This window comes from Dermacentor silvarum, chromosome 1 (genome assembly GCF_013339745.2).
Source record: "Dermacentor silvarum isolate Dsil-2018 chromosome 1, BIME_Dsil_1.4, whole genome shotgun sequence".
Classification (NCBI taxonomy): Eukaryota; Metazoa; Arthropoda; class Arachnida; order Ixodida; family Ixodidae; genus Dermacentor; species Dermacentor silvarum.
Window position 1 is genome coordinate 445,851,805 of NC_051154.1, and position 24,494 is coordinate 445,876,298.

The 24,494-nt window shown below is 45.1% G+C and overlaps 1 protein-coding gene across 1 annotated transcript in view; it reads left to right on the plus strand.

The window, feature by feature from the left end:
• Positions 1-24,494, plus strand: part of LOC119449032 (uncharacterized) — an 80,321-nt gene that overhangs the window by 22,194 nt on the left and 33,633 nt on the right. The window contains exons 2-6 of the mRNA XM_049660836.1: positions 6,894-7,072; positions 9,635-9,763; positions 13,793-13,994; positions 18,423-18,526; positions 22,963-23,159. Coding sequence (XP_049516793.1) covers positions 6,953-7,072; positions 9,635-9,763; positions 13,793-13,994; positions 18,423-18,526; positions 22,963-23,159 — 752 coding nt within the window. The 5' untranslated portion in view covers positions 6,894-6,952. The remainder of the gene's footprint in view (positions 1-6,893; positions 7,073-9,634; positions 9,764-13,792; positions 13,995-18,422; positions 18,527-22,962; positions 23,160-24,494) is intronic.

The following is a 24,494-nucleotide window of genomic DNA, read 5'->3' on the forward strand; positions in this document are numbered from 1 at the left end:
TGACGGTTAGATGCAGTGCTAAAGACTGACTTCGCGGTTCTGGTCACATGCGGCGAGAAACTTACCATTCCAGTAAGCGGCGTTACTCCCTTGGTCACTGTGCACCAGCGCAGTACTTAGTTTTGCCGACGTCCCGGAGTTAAGTCCTATCTTGGGAGGTTAGCGACGCAACGTTGGTGATAAAGTGCATCTCTTTTATCCTCGAGAAAAGCAATGCTTCATCAAGAGCTGGCAACACGGGAACTTATTGGGTAGCTCTGGTTCATGAACTTGGGTCATATTCATTCCATTCTTTAATACCCCACTCATTCCTTTCGTAGCTATCTACTGCGCAGGTATTCTCTGTACCGCGCCATATTTTGTAGCATGACTGGAGCACAGTGCTTTAAGAATCACCCTGGTGCCTTTCCGACAGCTGATCGCATGGTAACCCGCCGTGGTTGCTCAGTGGCTATGGTGTAGGGCTGCTGAGCACGAGGTCGCGGGATCGAATCGCGGCCACGGCGGCCGCATTTCGATGGGGGCGAAATGCGAAAACACCCGTGTATTTACATTTAGGTGCACGTTAAAGAACCCCAGGTGGTCCAAATTCCCTGAGTCCCCCATTACGGCGTGCCTCATAATCAGAACTGGTTTTGGCACGTAAAACCCGATAATTTAATTAATCGCATGGTAGTAGCTTTAATGGTTTGGCATTCGTGCGCTTTCTCTTCAGGCAACGTAATGCGCGGATGCCGAAAGCGCCGTATTATTCATTTAAAGCAAAGTGTTCCGCAATAAGAGTCTGCACAGAGCGTTTTTATTTCAAAGCGACGCTTCGTTTGCCTCTTCTCCCGACTTTCCAGGCGCTGCTCTGGTGGTCTTGCCGCGCGTGCCGCTGGGTTTCTTGCAAGACCATCAGATGGCGCTCGTCTACGCGCATCTTTGGCAGCGCAGCAACAATCTAGGCCTTAAGTTTAGCACAGAAGAGTCAGGAATTATGATATTCAAGGAAGAGATGAGTAATTGCGTGGAGTTATATCAGCAACAAGTTATACCAGTAGTCAAGCAATATAAGTACCTCGACGTAAGCATAAACGAAAGAAAGGCTTACTCAAGCACCCACCAAGATAATCTAAAAATAAAAGGGAAGCGGCATGCAGCAATAGTGAAACACAGATCACTGTGAACCACAGTAAGTATGAAGTGGCGCGTGGAATTTGGAAAGGAGTAATGTTACCAGCGCTAACGTTCGTAAATACTATTCTATGCATAAAGATCTGATATCTTGTCAGGGTTGGAAGTTAACGAAAGATCGGTGTTCCCATTGGCTTTGAGAGCCCACCGTACAACCACGAATGAGGCAGTGCAAGGTAACATGGGTTAGGCCTCTTTTCAAGCCAGAGAAGCACAGAGCAAAATTAGTTTTGAAGAAAGACTCAGGAGCATGGAAAAAATAAATGGGCGGCTAAAGTGCACAAGTATCTGTACCTGAAAAGCGTGGACAAAGAATGGAGGAAGAGGTCAAGAAAGTTGGCAACCAAGTACAGCGTAATTGCCACTGTAAATAGGCAACCAGAAGTTATCAGAAAGAAAGTGAAAGAAGTAGACAGCGAATTGGATGCAAAGAATGGAAACAAAAAGTACGATGGATATTTACAAAAATTAGAAAAAAAAATTGAAGGGGAAATCTGTGCGATAACACAAAGGGTAGTGCCTGGCTCTTTGAGGCTCGAACCAATACATACCGGAGAAAATATGCGGAATAAGATGAGACACGTGTATGCTGCAGCAAAGATCCGGAGACCATTCAGCACATCCTAATGGAATGTGAAGGGATTCAATCAGTGAGAACCGTAGGTAACGTACGCCTTCCCGAAGCGCTTGGGTTGAAATCAACCGGTCAGCAGTCGAGATAAGCAAGAGACGTTTAGTGTATTGGTGAAAAAAAATCAGGGAAGAGTTTGATAGGACCTTATTTGATCTCTTACAGTCATGGGTAGCGGTACGAGGTAGAAATTGAGAAAAAAAGATTTGTGAAATAGATACAAACATGCTAGATAATAACATGTACAGTATACCTGATTAAATCAAGCCGGCTTGGTGACTCTTTCTCACCGCCCCGTTTTAAAGGGGATGCCATTAAATCATCATCATCGTCATCATCATCACCATAAAGCCCCTTAAAAAAACAAAGTAGCGCCATTCGTGTCAATGCACAGGCGCCTCCTCTCTCGTGCATTTACTATATGTAGATCACGTTAGTTGAGGTGGCATCCCGGCGCGCGCCGGCGCCGGCCGGAATGCGTAGTTTGTGCGTATGGCACGTGCTGTGCTTGCTTTCCTATGCGACGAAAATGCAGGTGCTGAGCTGAGGAGGCCGCGTGCTGGGCTGTGAAAGTGTAAACATTACAGTCGACCATAACCTGAAAACAGCGCTTGGAGCTGGCATCTCAACAGCGTGCTGGTCTCGTATGCAGAAGGAGCATGTAAACACGCGCCAGCAAAATGGCTCCAAAGCGTGCACTCAGTGTCGAAGACACCCACCCCGAAAGAAGCGTCGCGTGAAACAGGAGTGTCTTCGATACGCAGCCAAACTTGCGGTGCAGACCGCGAATGTATGTATACAATGTATACATACCACTTTATAATAATTAATGGAATTACGTACAGCCCCACAACTCCATTAAAGTTTAACACTTCTGCAACGATGCGATGTGCAATGTGAAGCAATCATAATGCTCAAACTCTCTAAGAGATTATGAACAATGACACACCACAACGCCTCAAGCAAACATGTCTCCCTGTGTGTTCTGTGGACTACGCAGAAAAACAGTGGTGGTGCACGCATGGTAACGTTTAGCATCAGCTCACCACTCTCCTTTTGGACTAAACACTGAAGAAATTACACATTCACCACCAACATCCCCACTAATTATCATCAATCAAAACAAACAGCATCCAAAGCTTCGCTTACATCGATTCCCACACTGCCTGGGATCCGCATATCTTTTTTTCGACTACATTAAAAAAAGCCTCCAAACTTTACTGGTATTACGTCACTACAGATGACTTTTCTGCCCAGGTGGACATCATGCGCAACAAAGAAAGAAAACGGCCAGATCACTCCATTTAATAATTAAGATAATTACCCTAAAATGTTTTATTTATAAATTGTAAAGTACATGATTACATTATAAATCTGAACAGTATCGTCATGCAAATCCAGTTCCGTGTTCCTACTTTTCAATATTGGCATGTAAATCAATATAACTGCCCTTAAGTCATTTGTTAAGTTGAACTCGTTACGCACGCGAAACTGAAGCGCGGCTCGCGGTGCAGCCCCTCTGTGACGTAATGGGACGTGGTGAAAGGAAGAATGACCATACCATGCGATAAATATGTCGGTATTGCCCCTGCTGCTGAAGTGACTGTGCGTCCAATGGAGAGCTGCGCTATAAGCGCCAATTGGTATCATCTTGTTGGAAGATGCTAGCACGATGGCAGCTTCATTTTACGTCACCATTTTATATCACAGGGGAGCTGGACGGAGAATTGTGCTTCTCGGGGCCACGTGCGTTATAAGGTAAATCGAACGAATAATTTGACGCCAGTTATTTGGGTCTACATGACCATTTCGAATTGTAGAAACACGTAACGAAACATTCAGGACGATTTCCTACAACTTCCCACTGTAAACATGCACTTCAAGTTGTTACTTAAGAAGTTTTTAATTGTAATAATTGAATTAGTAAATGAATTGCTTGGATCTTTCTTGCAAATGATGTCCACCTCGACAGATAATTCATCTGTAGCGATGTAATTTGAGTACATTTTGTTGGCTTTTATAAAAATGTCGCAGTTTCGCCCGAAAGGCAAAGCATCGATTGCGATAGCAATCTAGTGCACAGCTATGCGAAGTAAGGATAGCAGTTTTATCGGCCTTATGAACTTAGTAACGTAGGCGTACGAACTAAATTAACGAGCATCAACACATTACACTCGATGACCGCGGACACTCGCTGTCAAAACCCTGGCGTGATCAAGCGCGGCGGCAGCAGCGAGCGAAGTGACCTTCGTGCTGTTGTCTATCGCTTCAACGCAAACTGAGCACCGAGCACACATCACGCACAAAGCTACGAGCCGCCGACGCACCTATAGACTCTGCCCCCGACGCAGATCGATCTCAAGATACGGCCGCGCGACCGCGCGCACCCGCCGCATACGCAGGTGCAGCAGGAGTAGAATGCCGCCCCCCTTCGTCCCCTCCTCCCTATGCCTCGCAGCGTTGGGTGCCTCCCGCAAAATGGAAGGTGGCGCGTTTGCTGCCCGCTTTCCTCTCTTTCGCACGGCCGAAATGGAACCGCAATCGTCAGCTACCCTCGCACAATTTCACTCGCAAATAGAGCGTAGGGCGCGCGGTGACGGTGTTCTCGGTCTTAAACTTCATGCGGAACCTCACGGCGATGGCGACGCCGACGACAGAAATGCCTCTGGAAATGCCCCTGGACCTAATTTTCCAATTATATGGACACACATCATTTTTATAATGATTTACATACCTTCTCTTAGCTTCTTCAAATTTAACCAATTCTGACCTCGAGACTAAGGAAACACGTCGGCTCTGAAAAGGGGTCTGTTTGAAAACAGGTCAGGTATAGTTGTGAACTTTGCGCTGCCTTTCCAGTGAACCCTATAGCCCTCGATCTGTCTGTCTGTCTCTCCTGTATTTTGTTCTAGCTGTTGACATTCGTGCTGCAGCAACTCATCGCATTTTTGTAGATATTATTTTGCGACTGATTGCTCGGAAAGAGTTTCTGGGATGCGTATCTTTCAAGGTGAAAGACAGACAGTGCTCCACCATTTTCTACATTCGTTCAGCTGTTCTACATTCTGAAGCCACTTTTATGGACGCGTTGAAAAAATGAAGGAGCGAAGAGCACCCATGCTGCTGAATGAACGTCTGCTTCTGTAAGCAACAAAAATAGTGGAATTTTCGTATTAACACTGTTTCATCAAGAGATTCAACGTAATTCTTTCTGTTATCCATTTTTTGTATTGTGGCGGGCAGTATTGAAATATCAGCAGGATTTTCGCATATATGACGCGAACACAGTTCTTTTTTTTAAGGCGAAGCGTTATATGGGTAGGCGAAATCGTATATGACTAGGCGAATCGTATATGGCTAGGCGAAATCGCCGGTGTACAGAAAACTATCCTCATCAGCGTTTGACTCGAGCGTCGTCGTCTTCCTGCGCAGCTGGCGCGTTGGCGCCCTGTGCGTTACGCTCATGCTCGTGTTCGCCACGCACTCGTGCCACTGTTCCCGCGTTCTTCGTCATCGTCATCTTCCAGAGATGGCTGCGTTGCCGCTCATCATTCCAGTGTACCATTTCACTTCTCTTCTGTCGTCGTAATGGGGAGGCCGCGTATACGGGGGTATGAGCCATTGCTTAAAGGGGTATGAGCGATACATTGTCTTACGTAAGGGACAGATTCTTTTTTTGTAAACGATTTCATTTCAAAGAATCGCAAGCGGCAACGGAAGGCGAATGCTGCTAACCACGTCGCCGAGCAAACTCGAGACATCGAACGCAAGCGACAACGGCGGACTGCGGGCATACCGTCAGTGACGTCGTTCTCTCCGTCGCAGCCGAACGTGTGTGTAACCTCATAATTGAGAAATACTTTAATGAACCCTCGGATTAACCCAGTGATAAACACCGGGGCCGCACGTTTCAGTTTCGCTGGTTAACCACCTTCACGGAGTGGAAGTGCCGACGAATTTTTTTCCTGAGTTTTATTACTGCACGTTTCTGTCACGCGCAGTGGAGAAGTGTTTATCACATTTTACTTCGTAATCTCATCATTAGCGGGTGGCGTGGAAATGATTCACAGTGTCAGTCCGCTACGGCAGATTATTGCAGCGAAACTGTTTACCTCTAGCCCCCGTATGCCTCCCCCGCATGCGTTTCAATGGGGGTACCCCCCGTTGAAACGGGGTGTACCCCCCGGGGGGTGGGTGGCTCGCGTCCGTATTGGCGACAGAATGGAGATGATACGATTGAACAGCATTGTGCACGTGGCCTGCGCTTCTGTGGTTTTAACGTTACACACCTTCGTGGGCAGAGGGTGAAAGAGTGTGGCGACGGCGCATGTACACGCGGCCTGCACTTCTGTGGTTATAACGTCGCGCGCGTCCGAGGTGCCTGCGCGGCAGCAGCAGCGGTTGCAGCAGGTGCATGGCAGGTGTTGTTACCGCGGCGGGGCTTGTGTCGGAGTAGTGTCGTGCCGTATGAAAAAAAAATATGATTTTATAATGTATGCAGCCCATGTATGCAGCCTAAACAGCCTCGCTGGTAGGCTGCATACAAGTAGAGCACATTCACAGATGCGTGGGAAACATAACAAAGGATGAAGAGCACAGACCGGAATCGCTTATTTCTGGAATATCATGTGTTGCACGTGTCTCATTGGGCGTGACGGCACGACTTGGCTCAGCAGAGATGAGCGTGACACCATGAGCGAGAGTGATGAAATATCTGCTATAAAACTTGCAAAGGAAAAAAAAGCGCGAACTCAACTCAGAAGAACGTGCTAAATATGAGCAGAACCTCAAGCAATAATAAAGGCTTACTATTTGTGCAACACAACTGTACTTTCTAGGAACTGTCCCTAGAAAAAAAAAGAAAGGAAATGTACTAGCATATGATAGCTCTTTCCTAATCAAAAAATCTTGCACATTTCGAACTGATACCAACATCACCAACAAACTTCGTACATCATGAAACATTGAATATTTCTAAGTTAGCAGAAACGAGGCAATTATTCATGCAGAACTTTCATCAACAGTTACGGTCTTACATTATTTTGCTCGTGAATTACAAAAACAATTTCCTTTGTTTGTTTGCCAGTCTTTTTTAGAGTTGTACATACGGTATTACTACCTTCGTTTTCGTCAACTGCTTGGCCAATGGAGAATTTCCTTCGATCGCACCTACAAATGCCGGAGCTACTTCTGGAAAAGTGTGCAGGAGACTGCGAGGAATGGACGTGCGACAGCAGAGCTGAAAACTTCTACGAAAGTCAAACGGTAGGTGAGCGCAAACACAGCTTGTTATTGGGTTGTATGAATCATTGCAGAACTCTATTCCCTAGCTATTCAAACGCACAGGTAACTCAAGAATATGATGATTTCAGCGAAGTCTCAAAATATTGGCTCGCCTGCAATATTTTGATTGTAGTCTGAATCCGCCTCTTTGAAGATGAATCCGCTCCAAATAATTTTTATTTCTACATGCTATGGTAATAACATAATTCGCGAGACTGTTTCATTTGGCCCTGAACGGGATTTGATGGAAATACCCGCTCGTGCGTCGACTAGTACAACAAGGTAATGCGTATTTTTGAGAATGTTTCTGGGTTGTGTTGAGATGTAGTCGTTATCGTCGACATCAACAGCCTATTTATGTTCACTGCGGACAAACGCCTGTCTTGCGCCAACTGGCCCAATCTTCTACCTGCGAAGTGTTAATGTGTATTTACCGGTAATGAGCGTACTGTATAGAACTACCTTGTCCGTGTCCCGCCATCCCGCACGCTGATTTTAGGTTTCACGTGCTATCCACGCTCAGTGAAAACAAGGATTAAGTCATATCAGTCATATCCCGGAAGAATTACAAGCAAATATTGAATAGAAAATGCATTACTTATTTGATTCCCGCTCATCACACACATGTATGTTGTAATGCGCTAGACAATGTGTGCAACGTGTATTTTCATATCAGATATTTGAATGGTCTAGCTGTAACCATGTACCGGGCACTATACCAGAAACTGCACGGGGAAAAGGAAAGTTGGCAGCGGTCTTTCTCAGTTTTCATTTTTATAAGAATGCCCATAAGGTGGTGATTTTCGCGCACTCGTAAATGTGTAGCTTTTTTTTCCGTAACTCTCCCTAGTCATAAAAAAGATATAAAAAAGAATTGCACCTTCCTACAAATTGAAAACAAGATTCACAGAAATCTCTCATTACGCTTTCCCAGCAGCAGACATGAAGGCTGTCATGTATGCGATAGCGCCACGTGTTGTTGATAAGAGCGGCCAGCTAAGCTGCCCAGTAATCATGTGACCCGACTGCGATAACTATAAAGCCGGCATGTCTCGGCTGCCTCCCCGCTCACTGTTCACTTGCTTTTGTACCGTCGTACCTGCGGCACTATGCAGCAATAAAGTGCTTGCTACTGTCTACGTTTGTCTCCGGGCTTTGGACGTAACAAAGGCGGAATGATAAAGATCATTTATATTCCAAGTAATTGTTCTATACGACTGCTGCAACTACGTTCAATGACCACGTCTGAAAGATCGGAACTTATATGCTAGACAGCTGAATGCCCTGTTGAACAAATGGTAAAATAAGTCATGAAATGCGCTCATAGAAACCGGAAATAACGATTGCTATAGTTCACACAGGGGGGCCACAGCCCCCCTGGGCACTCACGCATGCGCGTTTGGTTGGTCTGGCGTCTGAATTCTCAATTTCTTTAGCAACGCCAAGTGAGCGTAGCTTTGCTCTTGCTTTTCGGCAGCGTGGGGCCGAGATTTTGCTCCGGCAGTGCGTTTATGTCCCTCTCGGAGTTCAGCTGCGGCGTCTGCTACACTATGCTGCCAGATTGTTGCGAAGCAGTTCAGTATGGCGGCATCGTCGTTCGACATAAACCGGCGACAACGGCAACAGCCCTTTAGCACCTCTACATCAACATCACGCATAGCGCGCCGTCTATACTACTCTCAGTTATATCTTTCTTGATTACCTCAGCTAACAAGCAGCATTATCAAGGTGACCTGCCGTAACACCGGTCAGCCTTAAGCCTGCCCCGGGAGCAGCCGTAATCCTCGACTCTCGGTGTCTAAACAGCACGAAAGGACGGGACGAGCCAGAACACAAGCGACGAAGCGCTGACCTTCAGGTAGCTTTACTTGCGTGCTCTGCGTGGAATATAAATATACAGGAAGGAGAGAACACAAGAGAAGGGAAGCTTGACAACATCACTGAATGTGAATTCATATGAAGTGCCACAGCCCAGCTTCGGCGACGGCCACTCATTTCAAATATCTATCTCTTTATGGAAAGCCCTAATTTGAGGTGGGCTGATGCACGCTGAGCTTCTCTTTTTTGTTTTAGCTATATCATATGCTTCAGAGACATCGCGTGTTCTCTGGTTTTCATACTTTCTTACACTGGATTTATCAGCTAATTTTGGAGAATATTCATGCTTTTCATTGCACAGTGAGGCTGCTCTCTATTCTAGTTAATTTTTTTCTAGAATTCACGGGCTCCTGCTGGCGGTCCTAATGTAGCAGCGGGCATGTCATAAATATTAGCTGAACGTCAGTCCTTCATCGTTTGTGTTGCTTCTTGCTTGTCCCATCATTTAGCACTGCTTAGACTGCGATATGTACCAGCTATCTCATGGCAGCGGTGTACCTCGATGCTCCCAGAATTACGTTTTTCGTAGATCAAATACCAGCCCACAGCATATGCATGGAATTGGCATGAACACTGCCATCAAAACAGTCGTGGAAATCTGCTTGTATGTACTTTGAGAATTTAACGGGTGATAAGATGCATGTGTGTCCACTGCTTTTTTTAAAGGCTACAATGCAAGCAACAATACAAGAAGGAATTGTACACTCTCCGTACAAGCAATCCAAGCCAGTGCTGTTGTCATTTGTTGAATTCCTCACTGAAAAAATTGGACCCCATGGAAACAGAATTGCACTGGTAAGGCTCAACACATCTAGAACACATGGGTTGGTCATGTTTACAGAAAACGAAGCTGTAGGTGCGTAAGGCTGCGTTAGAGGGCAACATCAAAGCTACCACTTGGAAAGCTTTGATGTTGAAAATGCGGGTAGTCTTTTAAGGAACACTAAATATAAGTATCTTCTCAGTGTATACTGATGAATTGTTCTATCATAACTTTATTTTGTTTATTTTGCGGTAATTGGTTGTTTGCTAAACGAAAACAAAGGTCAAATTCATTATTTTTTTTTACTTTGCGCCGCAACCACAACGCCAGTACGTCAGAGTGACTTAGCAAGGTGGCTGACTGGGTAATCTACAATCAGCGTGCAAAGGAAGTATGGGGACGAATACGAGACGGGACAAGCGCTGGCTTGCAACGGGCGATATATTGGTAGGTTTGTTGTATTTATACATGCATACAACAGATTGGACGATATCGAATGATTCCACTCGCAAGCTGCGCAGCTAATAGATATATTTGGAAGGTGTCTAATACCCCTGTTACACGGGCACATTCAACTGCCGTTGAGTTGAACGGCAGTTGACACTGAAACTGCCGTTCAACTGAACAGCAGTCTACTTGGTCCCATAGCACTTCGTAAAATTCGCGCGAACGGGATTTAAGATGCAGAGGCGAACAATACCGTAAAACACGCTTGTTAAAACATTAAACGCCACGCTGAGCCCTAGAACATAAAACAATCAACCTACGCTGACTCCAGCGTGTTCACAATAGACGCATCTCTTGCTCTGTTTGAATTGCGACATATTTGCGCGTGAGTTTTGCTACTAAATTTGATATTTAGACTAATCATGACCGCCTTGTGATCAGACAAGGGTTCAAGAGTGTAACGTTGAAGTTTACTCTGGACGAGTGCGTAGTTCACAAAAGGTCCATCATAACAGTGTTTTCGCAGGTGGAGCATTTAACGACTTAAAAAAATGAAAGGACAAGGACATAGCGATCATCACTTTACAAAGCTGTTTATACGACTGCATGTTGATATGCGCGAGATTGAAACGATTGAAACTACAAATTATGGCTATGTAGCCCATGCTGTGTGATGTACTTGTTAACAAAGTCAAATATATAAGCGGTGCCAGGAGGACGATATACCTGTTGCACCAAATGCCATGACTAGCGCGCCATTCGTTAGGTTACACCATAGTGACTCAGTACCTGGATTATGAGGCAGGAGAAAGAATTCGATGCCTTTGTTAATAAAAATCACTATTGCACCCTCTGGACTACCAACTTGGGGCCGTATTCTGTTCTTCTTTCTGGGGTTTTACGTGCCGAAACCAGTTCTGATTATGAGGCACTCCGTAGTGGAGGGCTCCGGATTATTTTTGGCCACCTGGGGTTCTTTAACGTGCACTACAATGCAAGCAGCCGGGCGCTTTTACATTTCGCCTCCATCGAAATGCGGCCGCTGCGGCCGGGATTGGATCCCGCGACATCGTGCTCAGCAGCGCAAGGGCCGTATTATGTAACGCTTCGGCTTTCGAAGAATTCTGTTTGCGAGCAGCGATTGCTCGCCGCCTGGGTGGTGCCATCGCCTCGGGGCGCGCACGCATATTATGATGACGTCACGCACATGTCAATTATGCGGAACGGAATCCGTCATCTACTACGAAGTGAGGTGGCGCGAGGTGCTTCGGTGTTATTCGAAGGCGTCGTGTACCATGTGCAGAGCCTGTGCGTGCCATGTGCACGGCCGAGATCCGCGTTCAGAGCAAAAAGCATTCCTAATTTGCTATATTTCCCCCTTGGTTCCAGACAAAAACCTGCGCGCCGAGTGGCCTCTGTCCTTACTCTCATTCTCATTACTTCAGCGGACCGCCCAAATGTAATGCCACCGCCAATCTGAACTCTTTGGTAAACGAATCTATACAGAATCCGGCTCATGAACTACCAAAAGTTTGCTATGCTGTATTACATTCTGTGCTCACGCTTTCGTTAAAGATATCGTTGTCGGATTATGCAATTCGAGGCGACAGTTGAAATCTACGCCCCTGTTGACCGAACTTCGCGTATTTATGTTAACACACTCTTAGCTGCCTTTCAGGAGGCAATCACAGCTCGAGAGGTGGGTGCTTTGAAAACGAGATGGCGAATGTTGTCAAATATAATGACATAGAAACATAACTAAAATGACTTCGAGACCAAGCCAACTTCATAGCTCAGCACACAGGGCGTACCTCGGCCGAGATATCCTGATTAGCAAATATAATGTTCAGTATTCAGCTTTCAGTATTCTATCTTAATTTTTGTAATCTAACATCTCAGGTAGAAGACATTGTGCTGCCTTCTACCACATAGTCTATGAGAACGCTTTATACCTTCTCAGTGGTCACCACTAGTGGTGGACAGAAGGTCGGTGACGGAGGCCACAAGCTTTTAAGGGTTTCAGCTGACACCTCCGGCAAGGCGAGGATGGCCAAGTTGTTATTGTTGAGCAGGTTTCAAGGCATAATTTGTTGGTCAAATTTTTAAATGGCGCTTTAAGGTTGGTTACGGTTTGTTCGAGTTCTTTCACGCGCAGGATAGCGTCGGCTGTTTTGTGAGCGAGACACTCGAGTTTAGTTAAACAATCATTTAGGCATGGTGCCTTAAATGTTGGGACACTTATACTTTGACATGTTCGAGACTGACCAAGCTGCAATTGCACGAACATTTTTTTTGTTATCCGGGCCATGGTTGAACACAAATTTCTGCCGAAATAAACAATAGTTTCCTTGTGGAGTGCAGCAGGCAAAATGAGAAAGAGAGAAAACATGCCGGGTCCGGTAAAAGAAGGAATCGATCATTGATCCTGAAGCATATTTAATCCTAAACATTGCCTATGTGCAAACATACACAGACGCCACTGTAGCAACCATCCGCCAAGCCACTGCTGGACCAACTGAAGAGCACGGTGTTTATCTATGGTCTTTTAGGCGGTTGCAGCACCGTCGATGTCTCGGTAGAACCTGAACATGCGCACAACCGCCAGCTTTCCAAGGACGAGGACGGCGGATGGCAGACTAGTGCTGACGTGCACACGTGCTGTAGCAGCTATGCGCATATGACCAAAAAGCACCAAGAAAATGAGATGACGAAAGGCACATGTGCGAAGCTGGTGTAGCAGCTGCTTTAATTATTGGCATCAAGAAGGCGGAAATATGAGACATGAAAGCGACGTAACTGCGGCAAACATTGACTGTGCTGTTGCCGAAGCCAGAAGTTCGAATCCATTTAAAATGACAAAACGGGTATAGAAGACACTGTTGCCACCAGTTGAAACCAAAGTGATAACCTGCGTTCTTTTAACGTGTACCGAAAGTTCACTGCACTAGTTCTTTTGCATTACGCTTCCATCGGAGTTCAGCTACCGTAGCCGAACTTTGAAGCTACGACATCCTGCGCTGCGGCACAAGACCATGTCCGCAGAGCAACTAAGGCGGGCGGGTTTTGATACACATTCTTTTTATTACGTTGAGTGTCTTGGCGGGAACACTCCCCTTGACAGAGTTCACGTGCTTTTCATTTCGAAAACGTTAGATATCACTAACCGTAACTGAATTTCTTTCACATCTTTATTTATTTATTTTGTCAACGATCCTAACAAATATCGACAATTTTCGCATTTCACAGCACTCTCTACCTCCTTTTCTATGGAGTTCACCGCACTGTGTTCTTCCTTATTTTAACTTATTTGCATAGGCTACTTACCAGCATCTGGGCCCCAGACAGTGCAGTCTAAATCATATGTGGCTCCTTGCTTGTCAATAATGCTCAAAGAACCGACGTTCTGTGACGCTTTTTTCAAACTATTCCCGGCTGCAGCCACCTCGTGACCGTGTCCTTTTATTGGTGTATCAGCTACAGCATCGACTGTGCTTGGATAACTGCAGATGCACGTATGTCCTAACTTTAGCATTATTTTGTTGCACTTCACGAGGGCATTGTCTGTTTTTAAGTTCCCCGCATTCCTCTGATTCTGCCATTTATCTCTACCTTAGACCGATGGAGAGAGGAGCATAACCTATAAAGAACTTCTGAAGAAATTACGCTGCTGCGCTGCCATTTTTCAAGCTCACAACGTTGGCCCTGGTGACAAAGTGTATTGTCATTTCGGAAACAGCATCGAAGCTTTTGTGGCGCTCTACAGCATCTGCATTGCCGGGGCTACCGTTGTCCTGAGTGATCCAGAATACAAAGAAGGTAAAGTATGATCAGCAAAAGTGCAAAGAAAACAAAGAACACATGGCTTCTGAAGCATTTACTGCAAATGAAAAAAGTCAATGGAATTTGTCTAGGTGTAACTGTCAAACAGGACCAGTTGCAACCTTCGCAGTTGCTTATTCACAAAAGAAAGTCAGCTTCGCCCGACAGACATAGCATTGATTGCGATAGAAAATTATTAGATAGCTATGCGAAGTAAGGTTAGTCGTTTTATCAGCTGTATAAAATGCTGTAAACATTTACTTACTAAGTAAATTAGCAAGCATGTTGTCACGCACGCACACACAAACTCTTGGATTTACACGGGCCTAAATCTAAGAAAACACCCGTGTACTTAGATTTAGGTGCACGTTAAAGAACCCCAGGTGGTCAAAAATAATCCGGAGTCCGCCACTACGGCATGCCTCACAATCAGATACTGGTTTTAGCACGTAAAACCCCATAATTTTTTTTAAACACGAACACATCTTATTCGATGACCACTGACACTCGCTGCCAGAACGCTGGCGTGATGAAGAAAGAGCGCCGGCAGCGGCGAGGGAATTCCCCTTCGTGCTGCCTCTCGCTTCAACGCGAACTAGGCGCGCGCCACCACAGCGCACACGCAGCCATGAGCTATATCCGGCCGGCTACCCTTCGAACCCAACGCAGATTGTCCCCGAGACAGGACGCGCGCGGCCGCACTGAGCCGCCGCAGCTGCAGTAGAAGAGGAGATGCGCACTAACCTACTCCTTCCCTCACTCCATTCCTAGGGCGCGCACATCTCCCCGCCTTCCTCCCTTGCGAGCGAGATTAGACACCACCGCATTAAGCCGCCATACTTCTCGGCTCATCCGCGCAAGTTTTCGCTCGGACCTAAGCATACGGCGCGTGGCCGCGGCGTTGTCGCCCTTGGAATTTATGCGGAACATCACGGCGATGACGACGGCGGGAATTTGCCTGGGGTGTCCATGTAATTTTATCGCAATAAAATTGGCAGTGTGAAATTCTATTTCACACTGCCAATTTATTTGTGTTTGTGACCTGATCGATAGCCCGTCCATGGATGTCAAGGTGAACCAAGCGCTCTGACCTAAATGATACACGCTGAATTCATGTAGTTTAGAAGAGCTGCGAATTGGGATAGTGGGTGCGCATTTATTTTTCTTGCGCTAAGTACTGCAGGATGCATCAGGGATGAAGCGAACACTGGATATGAACACTGAATATGTCCCGAAGTGACACAGGGTTGCGCCTCCTTGTGTCACTCCGTGTTCGCTTCAAATCCAGTGCTTGTTTCGTCCCTGATGCGTCATACAGTACTTAGCGCATGAAAAATGAAGTCATATAGTTTAGTTTTCTGTGCAGTGTACAATATTTCAGGTAAATTACTTATGCAAGTTTTCTCGGGGTTTTGATGATCGATGTGTTTATGCGTGTTTAGACTATTTTACTGTTATCATAGAGATAGCTAAGGAGTGAGGGAAACACCTGAATGGTAAAGAAAGATTTGTGCATGCTACGGTAGATGATAAGAGTGGGAAATAAAATTTAAAAAATTAAAAGGAAGAACGGAAGTTTAAAGAAGACAATGGAAGGAATCTTTAATTCATAAAGCAAGATGAAAAACAAGAGTATATTCAGAGAAATCCCAACAAAATGGGCAGAAGGACTGAGTATGCTCTACAGGTTATTATTATTATTATTATTATTATTATTATTATTATTATTATTATTATTATTATTTGATTTGTAGACGTATACACAGGAAAGAGAAAGTGAGGAGCAAGGCTGGCAACTGCCACCAGAAGAGGGCACAACGCCTGCCTACTCTTCAGAAAGGAGGAGACAAACATAAACAGGAACGATAGGAAGGAGGGGAGGAAAGAAAGAGCGAGATGACAAATCTCAAAGAATAAAGTACAACATACAGTAGGGCCCGTCACTGCAGGTCATGCTACTAAAGAATGTAAAATAAAAGAAATGCTGGGTTACAAACGTGCCCCTAAGTTCGTTGCTTCTAGAAAAGTATTAGATGTACTATTACATGCAGGTTACAGAGTTGTGATGTCATTTTTATTCCTTTATAGTTTTGTCTTTGGAAGTTACACAGTTTTAAACAATTCTTATATACACATTGCCGGCTAAATGAAACATCTACTTACTGCATTCCCTTCATTTAACTTGTCCTTTCAAATGTAATAAACCTAATCAACTTCAATGGAGTGGTTGCCAAGAAAGACATTTTCTCCGTTCCCATTTATTTAAATAGGAACTCACGAGCAATCGTTTAAAGAAGTAAAAAGCACCTTTGTCACACACAATGGTTCAATTCGTTCCCCCAAATCCCTAAATAGCTGTCGCAGTTCAAAGCGTACATTGGTCTTATGTACAACCGCGCCCTCACAGAAGCTACTGAGTCAATAAACTACATTATTCAGGCACATTCTCAGAAAGGCTGATTCATCAATGCATAAGCAATAATCTCCCATGAGGCCGAAAATCCGGCGTGATGAAGTGATGGTACCAAATGACCGACGGCGCAAAGAGTAAAAACACGCCAAAAATGCTCGGATTGACGTCATATTTTTCAGGGAGGTTGCTTCCTGTAAACGAAGCAGATTAGTGGCTTTGAAAGGACAGTTTGGTAGATTTGGGCCTGGGTAGGAATCGAAGTCGGGCCTCCGGGGTGACGCTTCCCTTACGCCACGGCGGCTCCACGGTTCTGGCTGACTTAAGGTGTGCCTAGTGCATGCGTCATTGCACACGTCACGTTGCAGCCAGATCACGTAACGTCAAATCTGGCTGGACACGTCACGCCGCAGCAAAATGGCTGGATTCGTTGCGACATTCGTTGCGACATTCCATTCGTTATAGGAAGGCGACTTTAATTAGGGTAAGGTGACTTAAGGTGCAGTAAAGTGAACAAAGGTGAAGTAAAGTGGATAAAGGTTGTTTAAAGTGGATTAAGGTGGGTTAAGGTTGGTACAAATTAGAGCACGGTGGATTAAGGTGGAGTTGTTAAGGACACGTGACAATTATGACGTCCCGTATCATGGCCACGTGATAATTGGAAGGGAACTTGGTTACGACATGATCATGTATGACGTCACGTTCCGTGTCACGTCATGAAGCATATAATGAAGCAACGACAATATGAAGTCGCAGCTACACGCGATGAGTTCTGAATGATAATGGTCTAGTGATAAACGAACGCGGAGAAAAAAGCAAAGAATGGAACGAAAGCACGTTGCAGTACTTAAGAAGTCTTTAATGTGAATAACTTCGAGAAGTCACAATGCTTTTGCATTCAAATCACGTAAGAATACATAAATGACTCAATTTTTAAATTTCCTCCTCAGTGCACGCAGTTTGTGGAGAATCTTCGGATTAAGAGCATCGTAAGTGTGCTAGTTTTGAAATAGAATAACTGAAAAAGTACAAGGTTCTGTGAAAGCATCATGAACAGTACTTTCAAATGTTTGTGTTAGTTAAAGAAGTTTTCTCTAATTGATGGTGACATTGCTTCTCTAGGAGGTAGTAGTATGCTTTATTTCCACAAAACAAAATACAGTATTGCGGAGGGAAAGTGGTGAAAAAAGCTGCTCATGGCAGCTTGACAAGACCCAAATACCCGTAAAACAAAAGGAGTAGCAGAGCGGAAATGCAGTTTTTCTAATTGCTTTTCGACGTTTATATAACTGCGCGAAAAAAACAAGGACACACAAAAGAAAGACACACGACACCACGAGCGCAGACTTTCATGTGTCTTTGTTTTTTTGCGCAATTATATAAACGTCTAAACGCTATGAACCAACTAGCGCGCCAGAACGTCCTACTAAAGTTCCAATTGCTTACAATTCAATCACTATAACATATACCATACATAAACATCACAGATGAGAAAAAATAAAGATGCATAAAAAAGGGAGAAGAAAAGGACTACACCTAAATGCACTTTCTAACCTTAAATAAAAACATCCAACTTACACACGGGAGAAAAAAGCAAGAATGTCAGGAGGAGAAGATGCAATATCAATTTCTTTAACAATAAGTAACCGAGGTAGCCAAAAACGCAAGATTTGTAATTAATTACAAATGTAATAAATTAATACATAAAATGTGTACAAGTGTGCAGAAAATTTTCACATTAACTGTAAAAATTTTACACAAATTCCAGATTACCTCAATTTACTGTCTTCCTTAGCAACACGCACTTAAAACTCTCACCTGAAAACACTCAGACGCAGGAATTTCCTTTTGGGAACAATAATTGTGAAGTGCCGGAGCAGTGGGAGTCATGGCCTTGGAACTGCACAATTTAAAATAGGTTTGCGAGATATTATTAAAATAACGCAACAATGATTCGAAACCTCATTTTTAGAATGTGGAAAAAAATTTTCATCCTTTGCTTTTCCTCGCCCAAGGAGAGGTACAACGGCACTTGAAAAACTCTGACGCGACACATGTGGTGACTGACCTCCGCCATTCATTCAAGTTCAGTCCTGGCGACCAAGGAAATAGCATAAAGGTAATTTTTGTCTTTTTTCTGTGTTCGCTGGTTTAGCTATACCAGTTTATATGATGTACTTGCGGACTAATTATATGTCTACGTAAAACGGATAAGTTGCCACAGGCGACGTTTTTTTTAAAAAAATACGCACTGGATGTACACGTGAACGAAGAAAACCACGTTGTTTGCAGCATCACTTGTGCGCGAGCCGTTGTGTAAAGACAGATTATAATGAGCAAGAAGAAAAAAACGTATCGGAGTGGCTCAATTTTTTGTTTTTTACAATCAAAAGAAAACACCGACAATGAAGCCAGGAAAAGGGCAGTGGAAATTATTTGTTATGTTTAGTTCAAATGTAGAACTGATAAGGTAAGGATAAATGAAAGGGGAGGAAAATATTTCTTGCCACCCGGTGGAAGCCAAATCCACATATAGCTAAGGTCCCTGTATGTTCCTAAGTTAGCGCAAACCATTGTTCCATTAGGAAAGGTGCATATCCTTCCGTACGCATTCCTTCTGGGCATATCCGACACACTAATCTGTGACTCGTGCAACTGTGAGGAGACGGTGGAACACGTGTTGTGTTTTTGTCATCTTTATGAGACCGAACGCGACATTCTCCGGAGTGTGTTAAACCGATTAGACAGGAGACCGTTTTCAGAGACAAAGATTCTTGGACCGTGGCCCCATGCGTCGCAGGCTTACAAAGTGACGCGGCCATTGTTACAGTTCATGAAGTCGACTGGCCTCAGTGACCAATTGTGAAGTGTTGGACAACCGCACGTGTTCATACTGCGAGTACTTTCTTCCCTCTCTCTCCTTTCTTTTCATCCCTTTAAATCCTTTCCCCCGTGTAGGGTAGCAAACCGGACGTGCGTCTGGTTAACCTCCCTGCCTTTCCTTTCTTCTTTTTCCTCCTCCTCCTCCTCCCCGCCCTCTACCCCCCTCCTGACTTCTTCGCCATTTTCCGCTCTCCCATTGGACGAACCTTGACACGTGACGAATAACCTCAGATGACCCGCGCGGTTTTGGTTTCGCGGGCAAACGGCGCTATTAGTGAGCATAGAAACACCGGGACACATGTGCGGTGTGTGTGAGCGTAAGCTTTTTACATTTTTGAAGACGCCCTCGGCTGCAGCACGATGCCGACTTGCTGTGCTGTTGGATGTTCAAATAGCATTGCCAAGGGGGGCAAGTTTTTTGCGGTTCCTCGTGGGAAACGAAACCTCAAACGGCGAGCAGTTAGTGATAAACGCGGGAAGGTGGGTGCGTTCGCGAGTTCACCATCAGCCAACGACTGAGTAAAAGAAAAAAAATTCTTTGTTTATGCTCTGCGGAGAACAAAAGGGCGCAGTTTGGAAATATGAATACCAGCATGATTTCTCACAAAACGAGCATAGTGGAAGAGTCGCTAATTAAAGAGCAAAACGCAGAAAGCGCGTGCACACACGGTAACCAAAAGATATAATTGAGGGCGAAACAAGCGTGCGGATGCATTTTGGAAGAAATAAAAAAGCCCGTTGAGGGTATTTAGCACATGTCTCCGCCGAATTGTGTGCGCATAGTTTGATGTAGTTCTTTTGTTTTCGTAAATGCGTCAGGTAAACAGAACACCATTCGATTCCGAGCAACAATCAGCAGTATTAAAGACTACTCAGGATTGTCTTTAACTTGTTCTACCTTTCGTTTTACTTGTTTTACTCGTCTGAGCGATGCAAACCCTACTAAGAATTGAAGGTACTACATATCTTACGTAGATATCTTACCTACGAACAGCCTTGTGAAAATGCGCCCAGTCGCGTTTCAACGCGCCGCATGCGATCCGAAATGACACGGGCGGTAGCGGCCGGGCGCGCTTCACTCATTAATGGCGACCGAGAGGGAGGGGCGAGGAGGAAACGGCGCGGAGGACGAGAAGCTTGCGCTACCTTTCAAAAATACAGGGACCTTACATCTAGCGCATGACGCGTATGGTGCTTTGCCGAGTAAGATTCCGTAGCTGCTATCATTCAGGCCACTTTCTTGGGCATTCTAGCACGTTACCAAGATTTGCCCTGGGCGTATTCGCCATCGCTGCTCACAGCCATCGCCGCAAATCTTCAAAATTATTTGAGCAGCAGGTGTCACGTGGTATGGGAGCTTAGGAGAAGGAAATTAGCTAATAAACCCCCGTATCCTACCACATGTCATAAAGACGGCGAAATTCGAGGCCCTCAGACAGCCTCTCCTTGAATTAAACTTAATAAATTTCGACTATAATTTCTGTGGTTCATTCTACGCGTGTCTTTATGTCGTGGTGCCTAACAAGTAATGAAGCCCTTTGGATGACCTTGTTACTGCTTGTTGAATAGCGAAGGCCTCGAATTTAGCAGTCTTCATGCCTTGAGGTAGCATATGAGAGCCTCATGGCCAGTGGCCTGCTCCTTTCTCACTTTCCACGCAACGCCTTCTACTTATACATATTTGCCTTCAATTTATGGATATTTATACAAACTATCTGCCAAAGAACAGCGTCGGAAAAATGGACTTCAAAGCATTACGGAAGAGTAAAATGACGTTCGGTATTTTAACTCGTTTGATTTTCTTAACTCGTGGCTCAGTTGTGCGCCGTTGGCGCCGTGTGCAGTGGTGGGCCAATCGAATGTGTGCCATGAAGTCTCCATGGGCATGTGCTGCTTGGTACGTCACCATGCCACTATGTGCCATCGTCGTGATCTGATTATCGTCATACAGACGTCGTCATGTAGCCATCACCAGGTCATCAACGTCATGCGCTCGTCATCATCCCATTATCCTTATGCCGTCGTTTTCAAACTGTCTCTGTTATACTGCCTTAGTCATGTCAGAATCGCCCTCCTCTGTCTTGTCGTCGTAGTCATAGCGCCTTCGGCTGGGGCAGCGTATGCTTAGAAATCAGGCGAGCACTCAAGCATTGGAGAGGAGGGCAGTAGTTTAAACTACAATGCTATAAAATATTCTTTACAGCGAAATGTCATCGACCTTATTACCGTCAAGAGATTCGGCGAGATCGACATTGGGAGCGAAAACACCTGGCCCACACCACGACTAACGCATAAACATTCGCGATTAACACTTGTGACCCTCCTCTTTTTTTTCATAGTAGTGCCAGTCACCGACAAGCAACTCGATAAGGCGCCTCTCAACATTCAGTCTGTGTTCAAACCTGACTCGGCAGTTTCACCTAAAGCTGCATGAAGGTTCTTGCCTACTTAAAGTAACGGATGACTATACACGTTCTGGAATAGGCATCGACTTCAAAAGCATGCATTATATATGTCGCACAAGCGCTCTTTTTTTATGTTGTTTTCAGGTGTACATTGAAGGTTTGGTCTGATCTGTAGACACGAAACGCAGTGATAAAATATAGATGACGGCCTAGAGATAAGCTGGAATTCAAGGACTGTTACTCCACTAAACCCATGGCTACGGGACGAATCGTCTTGTAGCGGCTGCATCTTTATCCTGCAGTATTCAAAACGACCAAGAACACTTTTAACAGAACGGACGAAAATAAATATACATGTAAACAGAAGAACTTCGATTGATTTAATGTATGCATAAACTGCTTGCAGTGGTTACCGCCTTAATTCCGAAAATGCGATTCTAATACCCCCGGAATGCCAATCTTGTCGTTTGTATTCTACAAGGAAGCATTTATGGTTTCACTTGTATGAGAGCACCAGCAACATTGCACTGATGTTCATTGTTCTAGAATACAAATGCTTCATAAGTATAGGCGCACTGACTGTAATCTGCAAGGACCTAATTTATTTTCAATTGGCTCTTCGTCTTTGCCTTGAACGCACCTGCGCTCAGCTTATTTCCCCTGTTGTGCTCGGAGTGATTGATGTTTAAATAGAAAGGAAAAGAAACTAGGTCGTCCTCAGATTGCGAAATAATGCACCAGTTTCTCCTTAAAGCATACTTTGTCGCATGCTGTATGTGTGACAAAGTCAAAATCGCATTGATATCAACATGTGAAGCCGGCGTAACCACTTTGCGGACGGATCTCCCTTCGGCCTCGTGTGAAGAGACGCCCTGCGGTTTAATGGACGTCTCATAAAGCGTAGTCAGACCATTTAAATCAACGAGGTTGCTAGGCTGACTTAGCACGGCGTCCTTAGCATGCACCCTGTGAATACGGCCGAATCAGGCCGTCGCTTTAACTTAGTATTTGGAAGTTTTGCATATACACTTACCGATGTGCCCAATGCGTAAAACATGTCAGGTAACGCATTTAATATCATATTTCGAGCCAGAGAGCATACGTAGTTTCCAGTATATTCGGACCGATTTAGCCTGAACAAAATGCCCCTTTGTTATTTTTAACATACGGATCCAATGGACATTCAGCTAATATCGTTCTTTATAAAAAAATAGGTTAGTTCCTCAGTGAAAGCGTAATGTATCTAATACAAACGTACTTTTTTCAGGCATATTTTGCGGTTGGAGACGTGCCTGGATTTATTTCAATTTCCAACTTTGACACATACAATGAAGAGGATTACCGAGATGTCAGAAGGTGTCCAGGACGCGTCCTTGTCATGGCGTACACCTCTGGAACAACTGGTCAATCCAAAAGCGTTGAAATCACGGAGGAGCGATTCCTTCGAAAAGTCTGTGGAATGGAGTAAGTATAAATTAAAATAGACACCTGGTAAGTCCAGTCCTTTTGACATAGCTGCTCGTATGTGAACTTTGGATGCTACCATATGTTACAGCTGTTGCACCCAGAGCTGTGGTGGTAACGTGCGCCTAGAGGTCAGGAGCTCGACCAGCCGGGAGGAGGGCCCAGGCAGAGATGCGAGACGATCGACGTAACAAAGAGCTTTCAGTTACATCGCTACGGAGTGGTTAGCTCTACAAGCTTCCTGGCGGAGAGTGATACACACTCTAGCTTATGCTGAAGTCCGTTGGCGGGGGGTGGTTTTTTATAGTCTTTGAAACGCCCTCGCTGAGGAGAAGGAGAGGGCGAACGCTCTCCGCGCTTGTGGCCGCCGCTTTGTAGATGGAAGTAAGCTCAGCAGAGGGAAATGCACTGCCGCGCACACCGTCGGCGTCACCCTCGCCAAGGAGGCAGAGAAGGAGCGAATGCGCACCCGAAGCTTAACCGTCTCACTCGCAGAAAGGAGACAGCACTAGCAAGCCCACGCAGACATCCGGGCGTCGTGCGGGTCGTGGGGAAGTAGGCTAACGCCTTTTCGCCGTTGTGGCCTCCTAGGCGTTTTAATGCGGAAGCGTGTAAGCATTCTTAGGCGGCTCACCCGGGAAATCTGTCCGTCCGTAACGAGTAACACGATGCGCTCCATAAAGAAAAACAGAATAAATTCGAAAAGAAACGTTTGCGATGGTGAGTTTTGAACCTATGCTACGACCTCACACTCAGAAGGCGAGTGTCTTACCCAATGGCTGAACACCCGCGCTTGTAGGAGGCCGATTATATCTGAACCACAAGAACGTGTTGTACCGCGCTGTCAGTGTTGTCGCGCAACACAGACAGATAAGCAGTCAATGAGTTGATAAGGAGTGATGAGAGGTTATATGGGTGTGATGGTGGCTGATAATGGTTCGACGCGCATGGATGATGTGCTAAAGAGTGATAAGGTCTTATAATTGTCGAATCAATTATGATAAGGTTAATAAAAACCGATAATGTTGATAAGAGTCGGATCAAGTCAGATAAGATTGATAAGGACAGATAAGGGTTGGTAAGGGTTTATACTGGTCGGATATAGAGCCAAAACAGATTACAGCGACAATAAAGCATACATATAATGGAACCGGCTACTATTTCGTCAGTCGCGGTAAAGAACATACGTCGCGTCGTATGCGTGGAAATCAGCAAGTGGCAGAATGCTTACGCGTACATTGACAACTCCAGTGGAGTTACTGCATAATTTTTCAACGGTTGCGTGCGGCTCTGTATATTAAAAAGTCCGGACTTTCGCCGTGGCTTTGGTGGCGT